The sequence below is a fragment of the Macrobrachium rosenbergii genome, chromosome 12 (assembly GCF_040412425.1).
Source record: "Macrobrachium rosenbergii isolate ZJJX-2024 chromosome 12, ASM4041242v1, whole genome shotgun sequence".
Classification (NCBI taxonomy): domain Eukaryota; kingdom Metazoa; phylum Arthropoda; class Malacostraca; order Decapoda; family Palaemonidae; genus Macrobrachium; species Macrobrachium rosenbergii.
The window spans coordinates 27,885,298-27,911,383 of NC_089752.1; the positions used below are offsets into that span (position 1 = coordinate 27,885,298).

The 26,086-nt window shown below is 36.4% G+C and overlaps 1 protein-coding gene across 1 annotated transcript in view; it reads right to left on the minus strand.

Annotated features, from left to right (window-relative positions):
• Positions 1-26,086, minus strand: part of LOC136844466 (uncharacterized) — a 133,061-nt gene that overhangs the window by 101,679 nt on the left and 5,296 nt on the right. The window contains exons 3-4 of the mRNA XM_067113729.1: positions 5,983-6,106; positions 428-610 (exon numbers count right to left, since the gene is read on the minus strand). Of these exons, the coding sequence (XP_066969830.1) occupies positions 428-610; positions 5,983-6,106 (307 nt within the window). The remainder of the gene's footprint in view (positions 1-427; positions 611-5,982; positions 6,107-26,086) is intronic.

The window sequence follows — 26,086 nt, forward strand, 5'->3', positions numbered from 1 at the left end:
AGAGATCAGACTTAATAGTTTTTTGTTGATTTCATAATATGAAATTAAGTATGAAAAAATTTGTGTCAGTCATATGAGGGTTTTTTTTTCTTTTTGCAATTAAAAGGAGTGCTTCAATGATAACCAGTTTTCTTATCTGTAATGAAGAGTTTTGTAAGAGATAGTTTTTAAATGGGTACGTTGTTTTATCAAGTGTTTTGGGACAATTTCAGTTTTCAAAACATGTAATTTATCATAACAAACTATGTTTTTACCACTTACCCATGAAATTTTTGTAGCACTGTGAACAGAAAAAAGTAACTTTTTGAATGGTCTGTTTTGCCTGAGCCAAAACTCAAACTTTGTAGAACAGGGGTCTGTAAGTTGTACATGATATTTTAAATATTGAGTATTTAATAAGTAAGAAGTTATTTAGATGTAGCCTTACCATACATAAGAATGAATGCAGAGATGAACCAAAATGCATGCAGGATTAAGTATGAAATTTGGTATGCCAAATTAGCTTCTGGCAGCGTTTCTTTTGGTCTCTTTAGTAATGGATAGTCATCTGTAACCCAGTCTGGGACAGTAAAATTTTGTCCATATCGATCAGTGCAGGAGCCATTAACAGCTGTAAAAATTGTGAGGGATATATTATATACAGTATTTCTTTAAATATAAATATTTCTCAAAGTCATTCTTCCATGTTTGATATCTACTCATTTTAAATGTGGACAGAAACTAAAGTAAAAAAAAAAAGCAAAGGAAATACTTTAGATTCCATTTGAAAGATATTGTGAGTATTTTAAAAGTGGTGTATTTATACATTCCATATGCACAGTAGCAGAATAATTTTTTACTCAGTTCACTAGTTTCCAGATATTGTAACAACTGCTTGACATGTAGTTAATTTGACCTATGCTGCTCTGGAAACTGTTTTTCAATTAGAATAATGTTCAGTAGTTCAGGTCAGTGGGCCAGGCATCCCAATAATCTCAATTAACACAGGCCAAAAGAAAATATAGTTGGAATAAAAACAACAGTGCTTAATATGGGAGTAAGAGAGGCGGTGGGTTGATGGGTAAGCTGATGGATGTTACAAGGCCATTTTTTAAGAAGATGAACTCTCCATGAGGACAGGACAGTGGTAAAATATTACCTTCACAGTAGACAGAAGCCACCTTGCAGTGAAGAGGAAGAATATTGAGAGAAGAGGGAAAGGCAGGGTTACAATGTCATTGTAAAGTTTTGATCACTAAATGAAGAAAAGGATTTAAAGTATCAAAATAGCACACCTGTGAGCTGTGTGGTTGCTCTAAGAAGTTTTAAAATACAGTACCCTGAACCAAAAGAATCGATAAAGGGGTGAATGAACCAATTGTCATAAAAAAAGGGATAAAAAAATTGAGTGGTAGAGGTGAGAAAGTATGGTAGTAGTTGCCTCTTGGAAGCACTGAACTTTACTTAGTAAGTAATGGCATACCTATTAGGATATGTTCTCAAGATCAGAGTTGATAGATGAACAAAAAGATCAGTTAAAATTTTAGTGTTTTAGTGTAAATAATGGAAGAGGATGTAATGAAAGAAGACATAAAAGTTTGAATCACGAACAAAAGCATGAATAGAAGTTATATTTCAAGGTTGTTGTTAATAAGAAGGAAAAGAATAAGGAACACCACTATAGATGAGGAAAGGAAAAATGTTGTGATGTCAACAACAGTTATTAAGTAATTAGTTAAAAATCTAGAAAGTTTACAGAAGGAAGGATTAAGACCATAAGCAACAAGCTTGACTAAATAAGCCTTATGTTAAATGCTCTAAAGATATCAAGAGTAATGGAATAAGGTTTCTGGAGCCCTGTGAAGAAAAGGAACTGAGGAAAAGTCCTCAGATCTTGCCTCATGGAAGCCCTGCTGGTGTATAAAAAAAGTGAGAGTGGAGTAAGGCTTTGAATACTTTAGTGATAGTAGAAGTAAAAGTAGTAAGATGAAGGCTGATGGTATAGAATTATCAGCAATATTTGGGATATGCTGGACCAATGCTTACTGTATTTCCAAGAGGTAGGGATAGTGCAGGACTTAGCAATTAGTCATAAAATATGGCTAAGTGCAGAAGCCAATTCACTTGAAAAATTTTAAGGAAAATGCAAGGATTTGATGCAGGCTAGATGCTGTACTGACATTTAAGGTTGCAAGAACCATAATGATCACGCAAGCAGAGAAAGACGGGATTACAGATTGTTATATTATAATGACCAAGAACACGGAAATGTTTAAAGAAGAGGTAGCTGAAAGTAAGAGCCAAGGATTGTAGCCTTTTTTCTAAGTAAGCTAAATATAGGTCTGTATGAAAAACAGAAAAAAAGCGTGCTCATGGAAGATATTAAAGCTCATTGTCAAAGGACAAAGAATTTGTTCATTGGAGATGAGATCATGCTGTCATATTTCCTCTTGGTATAAGAAAACCTACTTGAGCAAGTAGCTCTTAGTACAGGAGTTGTAAGAAGAACATGAGTAGCAGCGGAAGGAAAGGTCAAGAATGACTCATGATCTCATTTTCTTGACTGGGTGGCAAGCTCCCAAAAGCCATAGAGATGGACCATTTCAGATGATAGTTCTGGCATAGGTTCGCAGTGTCAAGTAATGTTCAGTTGGATACACTATTGTATTTAAAGGAGTGCTGCATTCCGACGATAATCCCATAATTAAGCACAGTGAACGCCAGATCAGGCACATACATGGCTTGGATAGATGTTCCAGTGACCATAACTTAGACTGGAGCCATGCTGGATTGCAATACAAACGCCATCTTAATGACTGTAGCTGTAACTAGAGCTTTGCCAATGTTGTGAGCCGTGAAAGCCGTGCTAGGGACTCCTGTGACTTAAGACCAGATCTGCACCAAGACCAGGATTGTGCCAATGCTAGGAGCCTTGGCCAGAGCCGTGCTAGTGGATGGAACCAAGGACAGACCTATGCCAGGAATCAAGTCTGTGCTAGTGCCAGGAGCCATAGCCAGAGCTGTGCTGGTACCTGTATTCACGAACAGAGCTGCATCAACAGACACAACCCAAAGCCAGAAAACCATGCTAATGTTTGGGTCACAAACACACCCACTCCAGTTTTTAGGATCAGAGCTACTTCAGCTTTCAGGACTAGAGCTACTGTATCTTGCAGGATCAGGGTCTTTTCATTGACCAAATCAACAACCAAATTAAAGACCACCTGACTTTGAGGACTGCATTTGCAACTAGAATGGAGACCAAAGCTGCTTCAGTATTCATGACCAGAGCTATGACCAGGGACATGCCAGATGAATTCACTGTCAGAGCTGATCCAGCTTTGAGCACCAGAACTATTCCGATGATTGGAACCATGACTAATCCAGAATTCATCGTCATAACTGCTCCAGTGACCAGGGCATGACAATAACCATTCTAGGAGCCATAACCTTGAGATCCTTTCCAGCTCTCAATTATGTATCCACTCTGCAACAACAGGAGCCATGACCCAATGAAAGCCACATTCCAAGCTACAACAGCTGCTCCAGCTCTCATAGCTATAGCCACACTTGTACTAGAGCCATAGTTATAGACACAGTAACTGCAGATATAACAAGAGCCTCTCTCGCCCCAGGAGGTAACAGCACACTCTTTCTTCTCCCTTCTGTGACCTCTACATTGTATGGAAGACTCTAGGTCCAACAAACATGTAGGTCCAACAAGCACTACCTTTTTGGTAAAAAAATGCCAAGGCATCAGAGAACACTCAAGGCTAAGGAAAGTGCTTCCCCTCTTGGTTGAATCCTGTCATAAACTCAATGACCATCACTGAAAAAGCCTTTGACAAATGTTGCACAATTGAATGAAACACTTATTTGGACTATCACTAGGTTGTCGACTGAGTAACCTACAAACCAGTATCATCATGTTTCATGCTCTTGATACAATCCTTTGCCATTTCCTAGAATCTTTGACAAAGACTGGTGCACCCAAAATTCATGCTTTTGTTTCTAATTACTTTGGCACAATAGCTTGATAAGTTCTCTTTCTTTGCTGGCAGGTCAGAGACTGAATCATGTATAGACAAGATACTTTTGACAGTGAGACTGAAGCAATGCTTTAGACATGTGAATAGATTTTTCTTGGACAATGGCCCATACACATCTCTGACACTATCACATATGTCTGTGACAGTGTCTATGACATGTTTTACTGATGTATGAAGGCACCCTAAGTCTTATTCTCTGGATGGTAGTATATATATGTTAATTATCTCATCCTCAGGAAGAGAGATGCTATTTGGGAGATGTTTCTTTGACTTGGTACTGTAAATGCAAAAATTTTGCCCATCTAGCTTCATAATTATGAAATGTTTTGTAGAGAGGTGACTTTTAGCTGTTATTCAGCCAATTAATATTGTCTCATACAGGTAAGGCTTTAAGAAATACTGGGTAGCAAAGTTATGTTAATGTTGAAGAGGATGTTAGACAGTTCTCCATGTTTTTGCTGCTACATGTTAGGAGTCACCAAGATATAGAGGTAGCACCCCATCTCAGAACTCGGTCTGCTGAACCTGCACCTCCTTCAGCCCTTGCAGGATGTAGGCAAAGTTTTTGGTCTACTAGTATACCCAGAAAAAGTGAGAGTGGCACAAGAAAAAGTACTTTTAGGTTGACTGTGAATTATTGCTTTTGGAATTACCAAAAGGATTACACATATAGGATGGATGTGTACACAAAAGTACAACAGAAAGTAGGACCTAGAGGTTTTGTCCTTGATGCAAGTTTCTTTTGGGACTACTGTAGATCCACATGCAAGTATATTATAATCTCAGATAACTCGGAAAATCTTCATGTAGAAGCTTGTTCTTTACAGCCACATTCTTCAAATACAGATGAGCAAATTGTCATCAGCTCATCCTAACAGATTCCCAGTAGTCTCTTCAGATGACTTTCAGAGACAATTTCTGTGGAAGCAGCATCCTCAGAACCACAAGGCAAATAGTACACTAGTTTCTTCTTCCCCAGAGAGTCTATTTTTCCAGAGATGCATAAATGCACCTTCACCCCTCAGGGATGTGATGAACAACATATATTCAAATGGAGCTGAAGGCAGTAACTATTTGGTTGAAAGGCCTTTGTTTTTATTCTTTTTAGAAGGCAAAGTGTTGTTATTATGATGTAAAATACAACCATAGTGGTATAGGTGACATTCCAAAGGGACACACGGTTAGGTGTGACATTTTATTTCTATGAGCTGAAGCCAACAAGGTAGATATCATTGTGAGGTTTGTAATGGGAAGATGCAAAGTTTTGCAGACAGCCTCATCAGGAATATCCACATTATCTTTTGGAATGATCACTTCATCCAGAGCCTGGAACATAGATGCCCTAGTACATCCCAGGTATGACCTAGAAATCTATGCCTTCATGGTGTGACATAATTAAGACAGTAATGTTCAATCTTTACTTTGAAGAGTCTGTCATTATCACTATCAGTGCCTGTTATGGATGACAGAAATCAAGTTTCGATTCTGAAAAGTGCACTAGAGAGATGTCCTCCATATTGAAGGAAGATAAATTGCGCAAAAAAGTACCAGCTGGTTCTACTACCTTGCTCATTAAAGGTGCATTCTGTGTCAGTGTAATGTAGTTGATTGGGAATACAGTCATAGAGGGATGTAGTGTGAGAAGAGGCATGATGGACAGGTATAGGTTGGACACAAGAGATGTGTATGTGGTGGTCATGCTACAAGATTGAAGGCTAGTTCAAGTTGTGCGGGTTAACTGGACTTTGCAGTACTCAGGTGCTAACATTCGTGAAACAGAGTCTTCAGTGATGATCTTTGGTAGATTTATGGTACATTCTGTTTGGACAGTACTCGACTAAATAATGTCCACAGTCAAATTTGTTTTACATCAAAGGACGAGTGATTTAGTGGCAAATGTATCAAATGATTTTTTGTTAGAGGTACAAGCCAGTAAAGAGTCAGATATACTTACAGTAATAGTACCAACTGTAGAATTTGTCAAGACCAGCATGTAATGTGCCATCTGCTGGTTTGATGATACATGTGGCTACCAGTATTAGTAAAAAATTAATAGTTCCAAAAAGCACTGCCTCGACCTGCAAGAAATATGTAAGATTTAGAGTCATTTTGTAGTAAATTCTGCCATTTCTCTGCATTAAATATTAGTTCCCTGTTTAGAAGTGCATATGCAGTAAATGTGCTTTGCTGTCGAACTTCTCAGTTCCAGAGGTCCTTTATTCCTCACACTGTTGAACTGTGGAACAGCCTCCCAGAACATGTCGTGCAATTGGAACTTCAGAAGTTCAAGTGAAGATGCAATGATATTCTCCTTGCATTTTACTACATGTTTATCTATTTATTAATTTATAAATATATATTTTCTTCTTAAATAGTGGAATCTTTTCTTTATGTATTTCCCTTTACGTCGTTTTACTGCTTCCTAATGAACACCATATACTTTGGAAGCTTGAATTTCAAGTCAGTGGCCCTTGTGTCCTTGTTCAATATGAATAGGTTTCATCTTCTGAAAAATGATAATGATAATAATGTCATAAAAAGGATTCTATCCAAGATTTTTCAGCATAGGAATTTGAGTGGAAGTTATAACTCTGCTATATACTGTATAGGAAGAAAATAAAAAATTTGTAAGAAAGACAATTGCTCATATATGTAATGGAATCATAACCAGAAAACTTGGTAGTGGCATAAAACGTCTGTGTATAAAAAGGATTTTGACAAAGGAAAAATCTATTTCTGGAGAGGGGCCCGTGTCATCCGGTGAAATAGTCCATTCAGCACTTATTTCTAGGTAATTCCGTTGCTAGATACCAGAGAAAGCTAAATGAAATGCTGGAGTTACTACCCCCAGAGCGAGCTCCACTAGATGGAGTCGTGTATGGAAAAGGGTGAACTACAAAAACACGGAACCTTATCCTATAGAGATTCCCAATGTCAAAAGTCCCAACGAGAGAGGTGCCGATACAAGCCCATGCACTACTCGCGGACTGTATACAAGGCAACACTAGCCGCATTCCATGTTAGCACCCACCTCACTAGAATGAAGTTTATCAAGGAGGAGAGAATGAAAAACAGGGTGGGTCACCGGGTGACACGGGCCCCTCTCCAGAAATAGATTTTTCCTTTGTCAAAATCCTTTTTCTGGATCGGGGTCCCGTGTCACCCGTGAAATAATAACAGAGAAATAAACATCATTCTTATGCTATTAAAGACTTAAATAGAAACGTTGAAAACTAGGAGAATTCTACCCTGAACATTAGTAAGGTCCTCTAAGTTCATGTAATGAAAATAATGTAAGTGGTCACTGTCTAAGATCATGAGCTTAGAATAGCACCTGAATAGGCTTGTATTAAGAAAATACTTCCTGCCTAATAGCAGACCCAATGACAGTGCCCCCCCCCTTTTTTTTTTAAAGGAGAGGACCTGACAAAATTGCGAGGTCCTGTCTAAAAAAGCCTGCAAGGAGAAAACTGGACACAGAAACAGACCTTGTAAAAGGGGAGTACTTTCCAAGGTGACCACCGAAAATGAGGACCTTCAATTGTAGATAGAAAGTTAGGGTGAGGAATTCACAACACTACCCCTGATGAGGGGAAACCAAACTGATTGGTTCCGCCAGACAGGGCAGACAGTACAGGAAAACTAACACTAGAAGCTAAGCTGATTAAAAATTTTTGGGACTTCCTTAACAAGGAAAGGTAAGAACAAGATGATTGTTGGTTACCGAAGCTAACTCCGATACATTACTCAAAGACCAGGAAACCGAATGTGGACGAAAACAATTGTTTAACATGCCCCACAAAATCATTAGAAATACATTTTATTTTTCTAGTCAAGACTGGTAATGGTCTGACTATATATGGGGCTCAGATAGCTTTACGAACCCAAAAGGCATAAGCTCAAATCCTGGCCGATGGAGTTACAAACATATATTTGCCTGAACGTAAGTTATTCATAATGTAGAATTATTTAAATATCAAAGGGTGTTAGTGGCTATATATATATATATATATATATATATATACAGGCAGTCCCGGTTTCTGACGGTTCCGGCTTACGACGTTCGAGGTTACTTGCGCTTTTCAAATATATTCATCAGAAATTATTTCCTGGCTTACGACGCATGTTCCGGGTTACGACGCGTCGTACGACGATCCGACGGAAGAAATATGGCCCCAAAATGGCAGAATAATCATAATTTGAAGGTTTTTGATGTAAAACTCAATAATAATGCAGTTTACATCATTTTCAATGCACCCAGAGCATTAAAAGTAAGATTTTCTTATGATTTTTGACGATTTTCGACGATGTTCCGGCTTACGACGATTTTCGGGTTTCGCAAGTATAAGAACGGAACCCCGTCGTAAACGGGGACCGCCTGTATATATATATATATATATATATATATATATATATATATATATATATATAATATAAATATATATATATATATATATATATATATATATATATATATATATATATATATATATATATATATATATATATATATATATATATATATATATATATATATATATATATATATATATATATATATATATATATATATATATATATATATATATATATATATATATATATATATATATATATATATATATATATATATATATATATATATATATATATATATATATGTATATATATATATATATATATATATATATATATATATATATATATATATATAAATATTATAAGGTATTATAATATGTAAAACCATTCTACAAATATAATATGTGTCTCTGTGAAAATTTTGATGTTTTGCTTGCAGATTCGTTATTTGTTGTGAGATATGTTTTTTTCTTACAGATAAATTGTGTATCATGTAATCTTATAATGTTTTGATATGTTTTTCTTTCATTTGTTTAATATATGGTGCAGTATATTAGTGTTATGGACTTGAATTCTTAAAGAGTTGTGGAGAGAGAGGGTAAGATTCGTATCGCTTAGTACATCCTGTGTTGACATAAGTGTTTGGACAAAGTCGTGTTTGGAGAAAGGCAGAGGCCTCTTGTCTTATCTGATGACTTGACAGCCATCGGCAAATTGCCTGTTACGCATTTGTTCTGTGTGCCTGTTCCATGGTTATTAGCTGTGGCTATGCCTATTATGTTTTCATAATCTTAGAAAGAGAGAATGAGTAAGTGAGAGAGATGAAGTTGACATGCTGACAGCGAGCCAGTTTTGGTCCAAAATACCTCCCTTTTATTTGCTCGGTTGGAGTGAGCGGATGATGTCAATCACCAAGATAAGGCGCTCGAAGCTCCAGTCCTGTATGTATACTGTACATGTATACCTGTATGTATAATGAATGTACACTTTATGTATCATGTATTCTGAGAGGGCTTGAAGATAAAAGAGGAGTTCTGAATAAGAAACAGGCAGTTAGGAACAGGGGCTGCTGGCAATAGGGTGTCTCTCTCTCTCTCTTTCTCAAAATACCATTCATGTATAAGGTTGTTATACTGGCTGCTCTACTGTTTGTAAAAGTTTTGTTAAACTCACCCAAGAGGTTTATACATTTTGTAAGAATAATCTAAGGTATTCATATTGTGCAAGCATTGTGTAAAGTGTATAATGGTGAAACACTTAAAAAGGTAATGTGATGTTTACTGGTTTTTATTATGTTAAGAGTTAAAGTGATGTTCTAGGTAAAAGAGAATTATTATTTTGATAAGAGGTGAATAATTTCTCTTATAGTGAGTTCTAATGTGTCTTGCTGCTAATTATATATCTTTGTGTATGTCATTGTGACTTGGCAGTGTTGTCTTTGAGAAGGTCTTAGAAAGATGTGAGTTTAACCTTTTTTAAAATTGAAGGTAATCTTTTGAAAGGTTGATATAATCTTTAAACATATTTTTGTCTTAGTGAAATGGCTGTTGTATATTTCCATTTTTGCATATTTCATTCTTATATTTCTGTGTCATCATATTACTCTAATTTTATAATTAGTGTTTTACAAAGTTTTGTGCTGGTGATTACTTAGCATTTTGTTAGTGCATACTTATTATTGAGATTTCCGAGAATATTTGTATAGATTCCAGTCAGTAATATTTTGGTGAACACTTGTGCTGAGTTTAGTTAATCAGGTGTAAGTTTAAAACTTGAGTGATAGTGAATGGTTTGAATCTTACTTAACCAAATTGCTTTCTTAATAAATTAAAGTTTTGTGAATTAAACTTGATTAAGAAATACTTAAATCTTACACTGTTGTCGGATAACAGTAAATCTTTTTGAGATTGTGAACTCTGCATATAACTTTTGAACTTAGAAATAAATTTCTCTGTTTAAAGTTTTAAAAGCACAGCTTTTCATTTTGACCACCAGTAATTAGAGAAATTAATGAATGTGTAGCCTACAAGGTAAGTGATATATCTGTTTGTTCACCTGAGACTTATCGAGGTGAAATAGAGCCAGGGAAACAGTTATAGTGTTTGTTGAAGTGATACCCATTTTCCACTAGTCTGTTTATAACTTATTAATTGTTACCTCACCCATAACTTGATAAAGATACATTGATTTTCTCAAGTGACAAGTAAGTTTTATGGGATCACTGTGCCTTTAGGGTATTCAGTCTTAATATATTTGTTATGAGGTTCCAAGTATCTGGTCAAAGTGAGGTAACTTTTTGGTATTATTATTTGTGTAATTACCAGGTGCTTGATCACTTCATGGCAAACCCGGGAAATTAAAGAACGGGATTAGGCAGATTGAATGGGATTGAACTCGAACCCTGATAAATTATTTAATGGCCAGGTCTGGGAGAATTAAACAAATTCTTTGGTGCCCATTGTCCGAGAAGAACTGAACAGAATATCACTCTGGTTTATGGTTTATTCTGGTGGTGTTAGGAATATATTTTGGTAGGAGAGTAACCATATAATTGTTTTGAAGTGCATTGTAAACCCTTTTTGTTGAGTAAACTAGAGAAAATGGCTCTGTTTGAAGTTCAGGATTTTTGGCCGCTCCAGCCACCAGAAAGTTATCTGAATCTCACCTGACTAAGGCACAGTGGACTCTCTTAGCATTAACGTGTGGGGGTAATGTTACTTTTGATATGATTGAGGCACAAGTTAAGTGTGTCGCAATCCAGGCATTAATAAGCTCTGATAAAGTAGATGGAGAGTTAAGGGAGGTATATGAATTGTTGAATGCAGCTGAGGTAGAACTTACAAATAAGGTAAGGCAAGAGAATGAGAACGGTGATGAACAGGCAGAACTTAGAAGTTTAGACTCAGAAGAATTTTGGGGTAGACTGAAGGTGGTAGAATCAGAAGAAAACTTACTTTGGCTGCAGATACAGGCTGATAAAGAAAAAGAAGAAAGAGATGAAGCAAAAGAAGAAAGAGATCAAGCAAGGAAGCAAGAAGAAGAAGAAAGAGAACAGGCAAAAGAAGAAAGAGACAGAGTAAGGAAGCGAGAAGAAGAAGAAAGAGAAAAAGCAGAACATGAAAGGGAGTTGAGTTAATCAGAGCTTGATCCATACTACCTGTAAACCCATATAACTATATCCAAGGTAATGCAGACCCTGTGTTTGATGTAGTAAGAGTACAGAAGTGAATTCCAAAATTTACAGAAGCAGCTCCAGATGAGTTTTTTGATCACTTTGAAAAAGTGGCTTTAGGTATGGGATGGCCAGAGGATAAATGGTCCGTTTTGATACAGAGTGTTCTCATTGGTAAAGGAAGAAGTGCCTACTTAGCCTTATCAACTGATCAGCGTAAAGAGTACCAGGTACTCAAACACATTGTGCTACAGGTTTACCAGATGACCCCTGAATATTATAATGAAAGATTCAGATCTTTGAAGAAGAATGACAAGATGACACTCTTTGATTATGCCTATAAAGTAAGGAGATGTTTTAAACGATGGCTAGAGGTGGCTAAAGTTAAGTCTATGGACGAACTTGAAGAATTAGTGGTCTTAGAGCAATATCTAAGAGGAATTCCTGAACATATAAGAGCTTATTTGAGAGAGAGAGAGGTGAAGAAACTTGATAAAGCTGCTACTCTGAGCGAGGACTATAACATAATATCCAGCAAAAAGAATTATAATGGCAGGTACCAGAACCAACATTTCACAGGTTATAGGTCTCAGTCGAATTTTAAGAACAGTGCTGTGAGAAACCCCTCTAATAACTATACCAGTACAAAGCCAGGATATGCCCCACAGCAGTGGAATGTTAAACCCGCCCCTTCTAGTCTATTCTCAAGACAGGTGCAGAAAACTAATGTTGTTTGCCACAAGTGTGGAAGAGTAGGACATTATAGTCGAGATTGCTACAAAGTGTACCAGCAGACTAAACCAGTTGGACAGGTGACAAGAGGTAACCAGGTAAAGCCAACTACGAGGAACAATGTGGGAAAAAATGAAACCAGACAAGCAGAGTGCTTAGCAACCAGTGGAAATGCAACTTCCAGTAGTGAGTGGCTGAACAGTGAGGAGGCTTTTAAGCCATATATCTATGAAGGTATGCTGACAACTCCCTCTTTGAGTGTACAGGTACCAGTGAAGATATTACGTGATACAGGAAGTAATCATAGTGTGGTAGTTCGAGGTGCTCACCCACAGTTGGAGAAGAATCTCACCGGAGATTCAGTTATTTTAAAGGGTATAGGAGGAGAGGAAGTAACTCCTATATGCCACTTGCATTTGTCATGTGAATTAGTGACAGGAAGCATTGATTTTGCAGTAAAGGACTCACTAGCTGTTGAGGTTGTGCATGTTTTACTGGGTAATGAAGCTGGTAGTGTTCCCTTTGTTCCTTGTCCTGTAGTGACAGACAAACCGTTAAGGATTAGTCCTACAATAGAGTTGGAGAAGAAAAACCCTCACCTGTTTCCAAGTTGTGTAACTACCATGAGCATGAAGAGAACTGAGCATAGAAGTGAAGACACTGAAGATTTACCTGCACCAGAAGGATCTTTGAGTTTAGAAGAGCTGTTCCAGGAAAGTGAAGTTTCCCCTAATGTCAGTACTGAAAAGATTCTTGAAGAAGAGGAAAATCCTATTATTGGTAAAGAGACTCCGAGTAGTCAAAGTGTTCCTGAAGACAGTAGTGAAACTACAGAAGCAGAGTTAACAGATATTGAGAGTTCAGCCCTTGAAGTTGGTCAAGTGACTAGAGAGAAATTAGTGGAACTACAGAAGAGGGATACAACGTTGGATGATCTGTTCTTCAGAGTTGTTGACCAAGAAGTAATGCAACAAACTTCTACCTGTTAATATCTACAGGAAGGATTGCTAATGAGGAAGCATCGACCTGCAGATATACTAGGAAATGCTGAATGGGGTGAATATCATCAAATTTTGATTCCATATCCATTGAGGAAGCAAGTGGTAGCAGTAGCGCACGAGGCTGGACATATGGGAATCAGGAAGACTGTTGAGAAGGTTATGAAGTATTTTTTTTGGCCTGGACTACACAAGGATGTTAGCAAATTTTGCAGGGAGTGTCATACATGCCAGGTAGCTGGAAAACCAAATGAAACTATTCAGAAAGCTCCCTTGCAACCAATAGAAGTTAGAGGAGAACCCTTTAGCAAGGTGACAATAGATGTGGTTGGTCCGTTTCCGAAAACGAAGAAAGGACATGAATATCTGTTGACTTTAATGTGTCCCGTAACAAGATATCCTGAGGCGATTCCTGTAAGAAGTATAAGTGCAAAGGTAATTGCTGAGAAGTAGGTGGAATTTTTCTCCAAGTTTGGAATTCCAGAAATTGTACAGAGTGATAGAGGAACGAACTTTACCTCAAAACTATTCCAGGATGTGATGAATTTGCTAGGAGTGAAACAACAGTGATCTACTGCTTATCAACCAGAGACTCAAGGAGCCTTAGAAAGGTTCCACCAGACTTTGAAAAGTATGTTAACCAAGTACTGTAATGAGTCAGGAAGAGAATGAGATGTTGGTTTACCCATAATGTTATTTGAGGTTAGAAAGGCTTATCAAGAAAGTATGGGATGTTTGTCAAATGACATAATTTTCGGTCGAGATGTGAGAGATCCGTTGAAAATCCTTGCAGAGAACTGGGAAGAAAATCAAGAGGAAGTCCAAGGAGAATTTGTGAAGAACTTGAGGAAAAGGTTAAAAGAAATCAGAAAATTCTCTTTAGAAAATTTGAAGACAAGCCAAAAGAAAATGAAAAGAAAGTATGATGCTAAGACTAAGCTAAGAAACTTTAGTGTTGGACAGCAAGTTCTAGTGTTTTTACCAGTGAAAAGGTTTCCCCTTATAAATAAATTTCAAGGTCCTTATAGGATAACAGAAAAGTTAAGTGATCGAACTTATGTGATTGAAACACCAGGGAGAAGGAAACGACAGAGGAAGATACATGTAAATCTTTTGAAACCCTACTTCTCAGAAACTAGAACTGAGGTTATGTCTATAACCCAAACAACTTCATATACAGAGGATGATGATGGTTATGAGTTGGGAGCTGAAAACAAGATGAACAATTCCTTAATATTAGAAAATTTAGAAAACAAACTAAAACATCTAAGTGTTGAACAAAGCAAAGACTTAACTGAGATGATGCAAAGTTTCCCTGAGATTTTTACAGACATTCCTATGTGTACCGACTTGACAAAGCATGAGATAAAGATCAGAGAAGATGCTAAACCATTCAAGCAAAGAGCTTACCGTGTATCACCCTTTCATCGAGATGTTTTGAAAAAGGAAGCTGAATATTTGTTGCAGCACGGATTGGCAGAGCCCAGTTCAAGTCATTACAGTTCTCCTTGTGTGTTAGTGAAGAAACCAGATGGCTCGTTTAGGATGTGTACTAATTATAGAAAACTGAGTTCCATCAGTGTAGCTGATAATTATCCCTTACCTCTTATTGATCAGTTACTTGATAATATTGGGCAAGCCAAGTTTGTTTCCAAAGTGGACTTACTAAAAGGATATTATCAAATTCCCCTAGATGAGGATGCCAAACTGCTGTCAGCTTTCATCACTCCTTTCAGACTATATCAATACTGTATACTGTCTTGCCATTTGGACTGATGAATGCTCCTGCAACTTTCCAACGAGTGATGGATCAACTACTAGGGTCAATCGAAGGAGTGGGTGTATACCTTGACAATATTGTGATTTAGTCCAATACCTGGGAAGAACATTTAAGGATTTTAAGGAAGGTCTTCAAGAAACTACGAGAAGCAAGATTAACAGTCAACCTACAGAAAAGTGTACTTGGGAAAGCAACTGTTCAGTATCTAGGGTTCAAAGTTGGAAAAGGCCTTCTTGCTCCTCTTGACGCTAATGTAGAGGGTATTCGTAAAGCTGCTCTTCATACTACTAGAAAACAACTACAAAGATTTTTGGGCATGGCCGGATTTTATTGCCGCTTTTGTCCAAACTTCTCAGCGGTGGTAGCTCCGTTAACTGACTTAACAAGTCCAAAAATCAAGTTTGTTTGGACCCCAGAATGTCAAGAGTCCTTTGAGAAAGTTAAAGCTATTTTAACTTTGAAACCAGTGCTGTAGGCTCCAGACTTCAATAAAAAGTTTGTGATACAAGTTGACTCATCTGATAGTGGAATTGGGGCTGTTCTTCTTCAGGAAGATGAATATCATATTATGCACCCTGTGTGCCTCATGTCATCAAAACTAAAGAAACATCAGAAGAATTATTCTACAATTGAAAAGGAGACATTGGCATTAATTACAGCCTTGAAAAAGTTTGAAGTGTATGTGACCAACCTAATAGTGAAGAAATTTTAGTGTTATCTGACCACAATCCAATAACATTTATCAGTAAGATGAAGAATCACAATCAATGATTAACAAGGTGGTCTTTGTGTTTACAACCGTACAATGTAAAGGTAAAGTATATAACGGGGAAAGATAATATCATTGCAGATTATTTATCCCGTACCGAATCGGTGGATTCGAACCCGGGATAATTAATCTTCTGGGGGAAGGAATATTATAAGGTGTAATAATATGTAAAACCATTCTACAAATATAAAATGTGTCTCTGTGAAAATTTTGATGTTTTGCTTGCAGATTCGTCATTTGTTGTGAGATATGTCTTTTTCTTACAGATAAATTGTGTATCATGTAATCTTAAAATGTTTTGATATGTTTTTCTTTCATTTGTTTAATATATGGTGCAGTATATTAGTGTTATGGACTTGAATTCTTAATGAGTTGTGGAGAGAGAGGGTAAGATTCTTATCGTTTAGTACATCCTGTGTTGACATAAGTGTTTGGACAAAGTCGTGTTTGAAGAAAGGCAGAGGCCTCTTGTCTTATCTGATGACTTGACAGCTATCAGCAAATTGCCTGTTACGCATTTGTTCTGTGTGCCTATTCCATGGTTATTAGCTGTGGCAATGCCTAATATGTTTTCATAATCTTAGAAAGAGAGAATGAGTAAGTGAGAGAGATGAAGTTGATATGCTGACAGCGAGCCAATTTTGGTCCAAAATACCTCCCTTTTATTTGCTCAGTTGGTTGGAGTGAGCGGATGATGTCAATCACCAAGATAAGGCGCTCGAAGCTCCAGTCCTGTATGTATACCGTACATGTATACCTGTATGTATAATGTATGTACACTTTATGTATCATGTATTCTGAGAGGGCTTGAAGATAAAAGAGGAGTGCTGAATAAGAAACAGGCAGTTAGGAACAGGAGCTGCTGGCAATAGGGTCTCTCTCTCTCTCTCAAAATATCATTCATGTATAAGGTTTTTATACTGGCTGCTCTACTGTTTGTAAAAGTTTTGTTAAACTCACCCAAGAAGTGTATACATTTTGTAAGAATAATCTAAGGTATTCATATTGTGCAAGCATTGTGTAAAGTGTATAATGGTGAAACACTTAAAAAGGTAATGTGATGTTTACTGGTTTTTATTATGTTAAGAGTTAAAGTGATGTTCTAGGCAAAAGAGAATTATTATTTTGATAAGAGGTGAATGATATCTCTTATAGTGGGTTCTAATGTGTCTTGCTGTTAATTATATATCTTTGTGTATGTCATTGTGACTTGGCAGCGTTGTCTTTGAGAAGGTCTTAGAAAGATGTGAGTTTAACCTTTTTTTAAAAGTGAAGGTAATCTTTTGAAAGACTGATATAATCTTTAAACATATTTTTGTCTTAGTGAAATGGCTGTTGGTATATTTCCATTTTTGCATATTTCATTCTTGTATGTCTGTGTCATCATATTACTCTAATTTTATAATTAGTGTTTTACAAAGTTTTGTGCTGGTGATTACTTAGCATTTTGTTAGTGCATACTTATTATTGAGATTTCCGAGAATATTTGTATGGATTCCAGTCAGTAATATTTTGGTGAACACTTGTGCTGAGTTTAGTTAATCAGGTGTAAGTTTAAAAGTTGAGTGATAGTTAATGGTTTGAATCTTACTTAACCAAATTGCTTTCTTAATAAATTAAAGTTTTGTGAATTAAACTTGATTAAGAAATACTTAAATCTTACACTGTTGTCGGATAACAGTAAATCTTTTTGAGATTGTGAACTCTGCATATAACTTTTGAACTTAGAAATAAATTTCTCTGTTTAAAATTTTAAAAGCACAGCATTTCATTTTGACCACCAGTAAGTAGAGAAATTAATGAATGTGTACAAGGTAAGTGATATGTCTGTTTGTTCACCTGAGACTTATCTAGGTGAAATAGAGCCAGGGAAACAGTTATAGTGTTTGTTGAAGTGATACCCATTTTCCACTAGTCTGCTTATAACTTATTAATTGTTACCTCACCCATAACTTGATAAAGATACATTGATTTTCTCAAGTGACAAGTAAGTTTTATGGGATCACTGTACCTTTAGGGTATTCAGTCTTAATATATTTGTTATGAGGTTTCAGGTATCTGGTCGAAGTGAGGTAACTTTTTGGTATTATTATTTGTGTAATAACCAGGTGCTTGATCACTTCATGACAATATATATATATATATATATATATATATATATATATATATATATATATATATATATATACTGTATATGTATGTATATATATACATATATATGTATATATATAATGTGTGTGTGTATAAAAGAGACAGTAGCCTGGATAAATGAGACAGATGTCTGTGTTTGCATGTATATGGGTTTGAAATCTACGCTCTTATCTAAGTTGGGTCAAATGGTGGCCATATGCCCAATTTTGTCGAGATCAGTCAAGCGGCTCAAATTTCTGTAGCGCACAAACATACAAATATTCACTTTTATATATAAGATATATCTATATGTTTGATTTTAAATCATGAGAAATGGGAAGTAGGAGGGTAAGGGGAGGGGAAAGTGAAGGGGATGGAAGAGGAAGGGGAGGGAGGGGGGATGGGAAAAGGGAGGGAAGGGTAGGGAAAGGGGAAGAGAGAGGGGAGGGGAGGGAAAAAGGAAGAGAGAGGGGGAGGGGAAGAGAGGGGAGGGGGAGGACAGGTAAATTAACACTTCATTGTGTGCTCCAGTGTGCAAACAAACAAACAATCAAATGTTTTAGTGTTTTAGTATCACTGTATATATGTATATATATATATATATATATATATATATATATACACAGTGAACCCCCATATTCGCGGGGGATGCGTCCCACACACCCCATAAATAGCTAAAATCATGAATACTTAAAACCCCTCTAAAAACACTTAGAACTGCCCATTTTGATAGATTAAACACAGAAAAAACCCTCTAAAAATGCATATACCTGAGTATTTTAATAGTTTTATCACAAAAAGTGCATTTATTCATCAAATTATATGAAAATACAGTAATTAGTGAATATTTCTCAGTGAAAAATACAGGAAATGGGCGAATTTTACATGAATAATGGCTAGATATGTTCCACAGAGAAACCTATGTGAATGCGTGAGTCCATGAATCATGAGAAATTTGAATACAGGGGGTTTATATATATATAAATATATATTATATATATATATATATATATATATATATATATATATATATATATATATATATATATATATATATATATATATATATATTATATATATTATATATATTATATATATTATATATATATATATATATATATATATATATATATATATATATATATATATATATATATATATATATATATATATATATATATATATATATATATATATATATATATATATATATATATACCAGGTGTTTCGAAATTAGAGCCCCCCCTCCACAGAACAAATGGAAAGTTATGAAGTTTTCTGCTGTAGCCTATCTCCAAGTACATTATTTTAAGTTTCTATGAAGCTATTTTTCATTTTGCATTTCTTGTATTTTAAGACTGAGTAACGGAGTTAGATACAGTCATAGCTAACAACTCGGAGGAAATCAGATGGATTGACTGAATCCGGGCTATAACCTTCAGAGAGGCCAGGGATGCTGGCGCATCCTTCATTTCACGTTCCTGGATAGCTAAATACATTAAAAGGGATGAGTCCTTTGTTAAAAGAAACTGGAACAAAAATCCATATGACTGTCATCGTGAAAAGAGTGAGAATCTTGGAAGGCCTGAAGTCCTTTCTCAGGAGTCAAAAGACATCATAGCTGAGGCAGTGGGTAGACCAAGAAAGTCTTTACGTGAATTGGCGCTTGAACTAGAAACAAAAAGGGGACAGAAGAGAAGTTATAGTGCTGTATATCGTGAGTTGAAAAAATCTGGTATCAAGCCATTTCATGTTATCAGCAAACCCAACATCACTCAGCAACAGAGAGAAGACCATGCATGGTTTTGTGGTTCATTTCTTAAAGATTGGGATGAAGCTAACTTTCTCCATGTTGCCGCATCAGATGAATTCTTCATTTACATAGTCAGGAAGTCAAATCATAAAAATGACATCATTTGGGCTGCAAAGTTGGATGATATCAGCGATGATGTGCGCTATCGCCAAGTTGTGAAATTTCCTGAATGTTTGGGAATTTTTCTCTGTTTCACAGCCAAACGGTTAATGTGGATCATCAAAGAAAAAGGACAGTCATGGAATGGCGAATACTTCAGAGAAACTGAGCTTACTGGTGGAGTATTTCCTTTCCTCAAAGATCCTGAAAATGTGTTATCTATTGAAGAAGTCACAATTTAGCAAGATAAGGCACCATGTTTCAAGGCTCTCCAGACACAGGAGCTTCTTCGAAACAGTGGTATTGATTTCTTCTCGTCAAGTGAATTTCCAGGTAGCTCCCCTGACTTTAATGTGTGTGAAAACATTTGTAGTATTTTAAAGGACTGTGTTGAAGCATGCACAGTGAACTATGATGGTATACCAAGCCTCGACGAGCTGCGAAGAGAAGTGACTGAAGTGCTCAGGGAAATGGAGTTTGAGTCTCAGCTTTTTAGTGATTTGCTGAAATCATACCCCTCAAGAATGCAGGCTGTGGTACAGGCAGATGGAGGCCACACAAAATATTAAATACTCAGAGAGAAACTTAAATAAATACCTGTTCTGAATTACTTTTGTTTTTTTCCATATCAATTTTAGTTTATGCTGTAGAGAGAGGGGCTCTAATTTGGAAACACCCTGCATCTATATATATATATATATATATATATATATATATATATATATATATATATATATATATATATATATATATATATAGTATGTATGTATTGTAAGGTTTAGTGCTTGTTTTTTGTTTGGGACAATTGCTCTCCGATTGCTCCCTTGTTGAGGGTGCGCTCCTTACCTGGTGGTGCTTGTAAGTAGGTGATGTCTGCCACTTACATTCTTGTTAGCTTTGGTCAGGCTTTGGATAACAGCGAGTCTAGTTCTCGACAGCATAGCAGCTTCGAGTATTTGGAACTGCAGGTATTCGCTACCTGTGGCCCTCTGCAGTTCGAGGATGATGTTGATGGCCGAAACGTGTCCGTCAGTGGAGCAGTGTTGTTCCTGTTTGACAGCAGTCTTGCTGTTGCCTTGACCCTGTCAATCATCTGTATATTTTTGTAGATATTCCTGTTGGCCATCATGGGATGGCTTTCGATGATCGTATGGCAGCGTTCAAGGGTATTCATCCTCTTTGACCATTGATGGGGTCTCGACATCTGTGTAGATTGTCTGTTTTTTTTTTGTACTGCATGAGATTGATTTGTTGTTTTTTTTTTTGTACTGCATGAGATTGATTTGTTAAAATGCTATTATTCTTCGGATAGTGTTATATTATCTAGTTATTTTATACAATACTAGTGATTTGGTATTGTTTATGCTGCCTAGTTATTTAATGTGTTATTTATGAAGTTTGTTATACCAATACTTATTTTGTTTGGTGATGTTTGTGCTTTTATTGTTTATGCTGTCTGATGTTTTGTTTTTGATGTAGCTAAAGTGTTGTTAACTACAATTTAAATGTTTACTGTTTGCTAATTTACTTTGATGGTGTGTTTGAAGTAACCTTGTTTGATTTTGCTACATCCATGTTATTTAACTGACTCGTTTGTTGGTTGTTTCATTGATTTTTGTAATGTGATTTTTTGCTTTCAAGCCTGACTAGTTTGTAAGTATGTCAATTTCTATATTAAACTAGTATTAAGGTAATTTTGCTGGTTTTGTTGAACCCCTTTCCCGGTTGCTGTCTCGATTCCTGCTGGTCTTTCCAGATCCTTTCTTACTTTATTTGTTGAACCTGTGTGGAGCCCATAGCGGTCCATAACAGTGTGTATGTGTGCATGTACTTGCAAACTTGTACTATGGAGAAAAGTCAATATTTTATCATTGTACTTTAGCCACTTGATAGGGGGCACTGTCGTAACTTGTCGCTGCTCTTATCTGGCTCTTCAGAATAAGGAAAATTTGTATATTTTTTATTTATCACCTGACAGAAATTTTTTGTGCATTATGCGTATTTCAAATTCGTTATTTGAATTGAATTATCACACTTCTTGATGATAGGGAATCAAGTGAGAAATTGGAAGATTTCTATTAACTTGTTCTGTAATCGTATGACAAATTTTGAAGTGCTTACTCAATGAACAGGTAGTCGTGAGTTGAATAAGTACTTTGAAACTAATACAGGCTCTTAAAATTCAGTATTCATAGATTAGTTAAGAATTTGTTTGTTAAGCATGATTAACGTGCATATACAGGTATGTTAGATAATCGGTTAGCAAAGAGGATCTGTTGGAGGTATAACTGATCATTATTTATTTGAAACAAAAGCTAAGGTAGATGAAATTTGAAATTGGAGAGGAGAGAAAGGAGTGAAAATGTAGCTGAATGGTTATTAAGATTGAGTTAGATAAGAAAGAAGTTCCAAGTTACGATCAAATAGTCAGCAAGGAATCTATTTAGTTTTAGGAGGGTAGAAAGAGGGAATAAGAATAGCGGGTGATGGGATGTTGAAATGAGAAGTTTATTGAGGGGAAAGAAAGATTGAGATGCAATTGCAAGACAAGAGAAAAGAGTGTTGACAAAAATACAAGAGAATGGGTAAGGAGGTCAAGAAGAGGTGAGAGAGATAAAGAAGGCCTTTGATACAAAAAACGGGGGAAGGAGGCGAGTGAGGACCGGGTAGAAAATTATTCTCAAAGAATTGAAGCAGAGTATAAGGTTAATGGGCAAATTTTGTCTCAAAAGATACTACTGGAGAAATGCGAGCAGTCCTGGGTATGGTAGCTTAAGTATCAATGAGATGTAAGGTATTTGTGGATGAGGAAAAAGGCTCTAAAGTAATGGACAAAAGTAATAACTACTCCTTTACAGGTCAAAGTAATAAAGGACTTAGAATTATATGGAACAATATTATTTAGTTGACTAGGGAATGTGTGTGATAGGATTCAGATAAGTACAACAGATAACAGAAGGATTGATAAGGGAAGAACTGTCGGTTTAGACAGAGTAGAGTTTGTGCAAATTAAGTATTTGTTATTATGACAGTCACTATAGAGACAAAATGGAGGGTGTTGAGGATGCATGATATAGAAGTTATGTAGAGAATGATAAGAAGATTTTTTGAGGTAAATGAATTATGTGTTAGAATTTTTAGGCAGGAGAGTGACTGGTTTAGTGTAAAAATAAGCTTGAGACAAGGGTGTTTTGTATCTGTTGCTGTGAAATATCTTTATGGATGAAGTCTGAGGTAAATCAGATGAAGAACAATGGAATGGCTTATAACTGTTGACTGTAGATAGTGAAGAGACACAGGAGACAAGTAAAATGATTTTGAAGCTTAGTAATAGAGGATAAGTTAAGAGTAAATATGAGTGAGAGTAAGGTTATGTAGGTAAATGGAAACCAGGAAGAATGGAGAATAATTGTTAACATGGATGGTTGAGTAATGAAGAAGACAATTGACATGAGTATGTCTAGTTCAATATATCGATTGCTGGAAAGATGAGAAAAGAGGAGAGTCACAGGATAGGTGAGGCAAGGAAGGCAGCAGAATGTGCTCTTGGAAGCCAAGGTTAGAATGTGTGAAGGGATTTTTGAGATGTATCAGACTTCTTTAAGATGATTTGGTCATATGGAATGGATGGAGGATGATATAGATTAATGAAAAGAGTGTACAATAACATTTTCCAAGCCCAGATAAAGAGGGATGGTTGGAGTCAGGAAGACCACCTATCCGTAAAACACCTGGCAAAACACATTATGAAATAAGTCGTTCAGTGAGTGTTAGAAACGCCTGAAAAAAGTTTCACTTAGAATAGCTACCAAGACTATGAATCAAGGTCCCCATAGCGGGGGGGAGGGGGGGCGCTAGTGCCGTCAGTACCCCTCATGCGGTGCAATATAGGCATTACTTAAGGGTCTTTGCAGCGTCCCTTCGGCCCCTAGCTGCAACTGCATTCATTCCTTTTACTCTACCTCCGTTCATATTACCTTTCTTCCATCTTACTGTCCACCCTCTCCTAACAACTGATTCATAGTGCAACTGCGAGGTTTTCCTCCTGTTGCACCTTTCACTTTTACTGTCAATTTCCTTTCCAGCGCTGAATGGCTTTAGTTGCCCCAATGCTTGGCATGTATGCCTAAAATCTAAAAATCTATCTACTTATCTATGGATCAAGGTGTGAAGAAAAAATATTATTTTACCATGTCATTTTCATTTACAGTTTAGTCCGGAGCTTAATCTGTGTGTTCTAAGGCATTATATGCATCGCTGTTATCAAGTATTTTCCATTCGCGTGTTGCTTTATTTTAGTGTCTCTGCCTTTTTGGCATCCTTCATCCTTCTTAATCAATATCCTTGGAAAAGAAGGGAAATCAGGACAAACGAAAAGATTAAAAGTTGTTCTCTTCCTACTGACCGTGGAGGTATTCAGACCTACCATCTTTGATATCCATTAAGCCACACATTCTTTATGATATGAGTACGTCATGTCAATTAAATTCTTGGATCATTACGATTATAAATAACTTGCTATTTTTTCAGATATACTTCGTTTCATTCGCTGCGTTTCTAGAAGCCCTTTTAAGGAAGGAACTGTACATGTTCAAAGACATGTTGCATATTTTAGGTGTGTTTAGCAAAGCTACTTAATGGAGTTTGCTGCAGTCAGAAAATCCGAGTAATCAGTGACTATTTGATTTCCTAATGATATAGGACATACGGAAATTACCCTACCCATGAGCATGATGTAAAAGTATACAAACAAAAAGTTTAAAAGCAACTTATTAATTGGTTTTGATGGAATGAGGCGCATTTTCATTTTACTAGACTCGTGTTTTTCGGGTGGAGTGTTTCAGTGAGTGATTCGGGTGACGCACTGGAATTTTGAGGTTCCTGCGTTGTGATCTCAGTGTGTTTACAATTTTGAAGTTCTGTCCTTAAGGTCTTTCAAGGATCAGGCTCAAGGAAGAATATGAAAGTCGAGTTGCTATAAAATTGGTAATTAATTATACCCTTATTCGATCGTCTCGCCGACTTGTATCTCCTGTCGTTCTTATAATCGCAAGCAACTGCTATCTAATCTTATCACAAACCCTGCCTGCTAAGCAGAGATATTGCTTCTCGCCATGTTGATAAGACTTTCAACAACACCTTATATCGTTTCTAATCCAGTAGATAAGAGTATCAAAAAATTCTGAGGCATGGCTCTAAGATTCTCTCTCTCTCTCTCTCTCTCTCTCTCTCTCTCTCTCTCTCTCTCTCTCTCTCTCTCTCTCTCTCTCTCTCTCTCTCTCTTATGTTATTGCATACGTATCCAAACGAAACAACCCATCTCTTTTTCCAGTTTAAGCGTTGATACTCGTATTAATTGCTGTGTTTTGATTATCCCAAAAAATTCTTCATTAATCTGAGATTATACGCATCCTCCTCATGTAAAAGATTGTGTGACTAAATCCAATGGTAGTTATGAAAACCCCGTCAAAGGGCTCACTCTGTTAATCCATGAAAACACCCAGTTGAAGGGTTAGCAAATGTTCGTGTGGCCATTCCAGAAATGAGGTCGAGCTCTGATTGTCAAACTTCCTGGTCATGCCTTTACTCTTCTCTAGAAAAATAACTCATTAGAGCCGAGTATGATGTTGCAACTTTTGGGGCAACGTCTGTTCCTTTCCTCATGTCTAGTGTTGTTCCTCAGGGACCGGTTTTCTCCCTTACAATTATACTTTTTTTTTTTATACGACCTCCTTCAAGTCTAGTCCTGCACTATGCAGATAGTACTTCTCTTCCTAAGTTGCTCTCTTACCTGTCTTCTCTTCATTCAAAAGTTTTGCTAAACTGTCGCATGCTCCTTTTACTTCAAAATTATATCTGAAAACTTGATTATTGATCTCTCTGATATATCAATATTTTTGTGACCTTCATCAAACTGTGGGCCCCTCTAGTTAGCTTCAAAGAAGTTTGGTATGCTCCGATCTATGACTGTTACATGTGGGCTACTTCTCTCCCAACAACTTCCCTCAGATATTAGTGGGACTTCAGTGCATTTATATTGAGCCTATTTTCCATATCGGGGGAGGCTTTTCCCACTAGTTTTCTTTAGTGTATAATCGGAGACTTTCTTCAAAATGAATGACAAGGTTCCCTCTTCCAGCTTCAGGTAACTTTCAACTCCGTCGTAAGGTTGCATGCCTCTGCTTGTTGTACAGATATGACTTTGG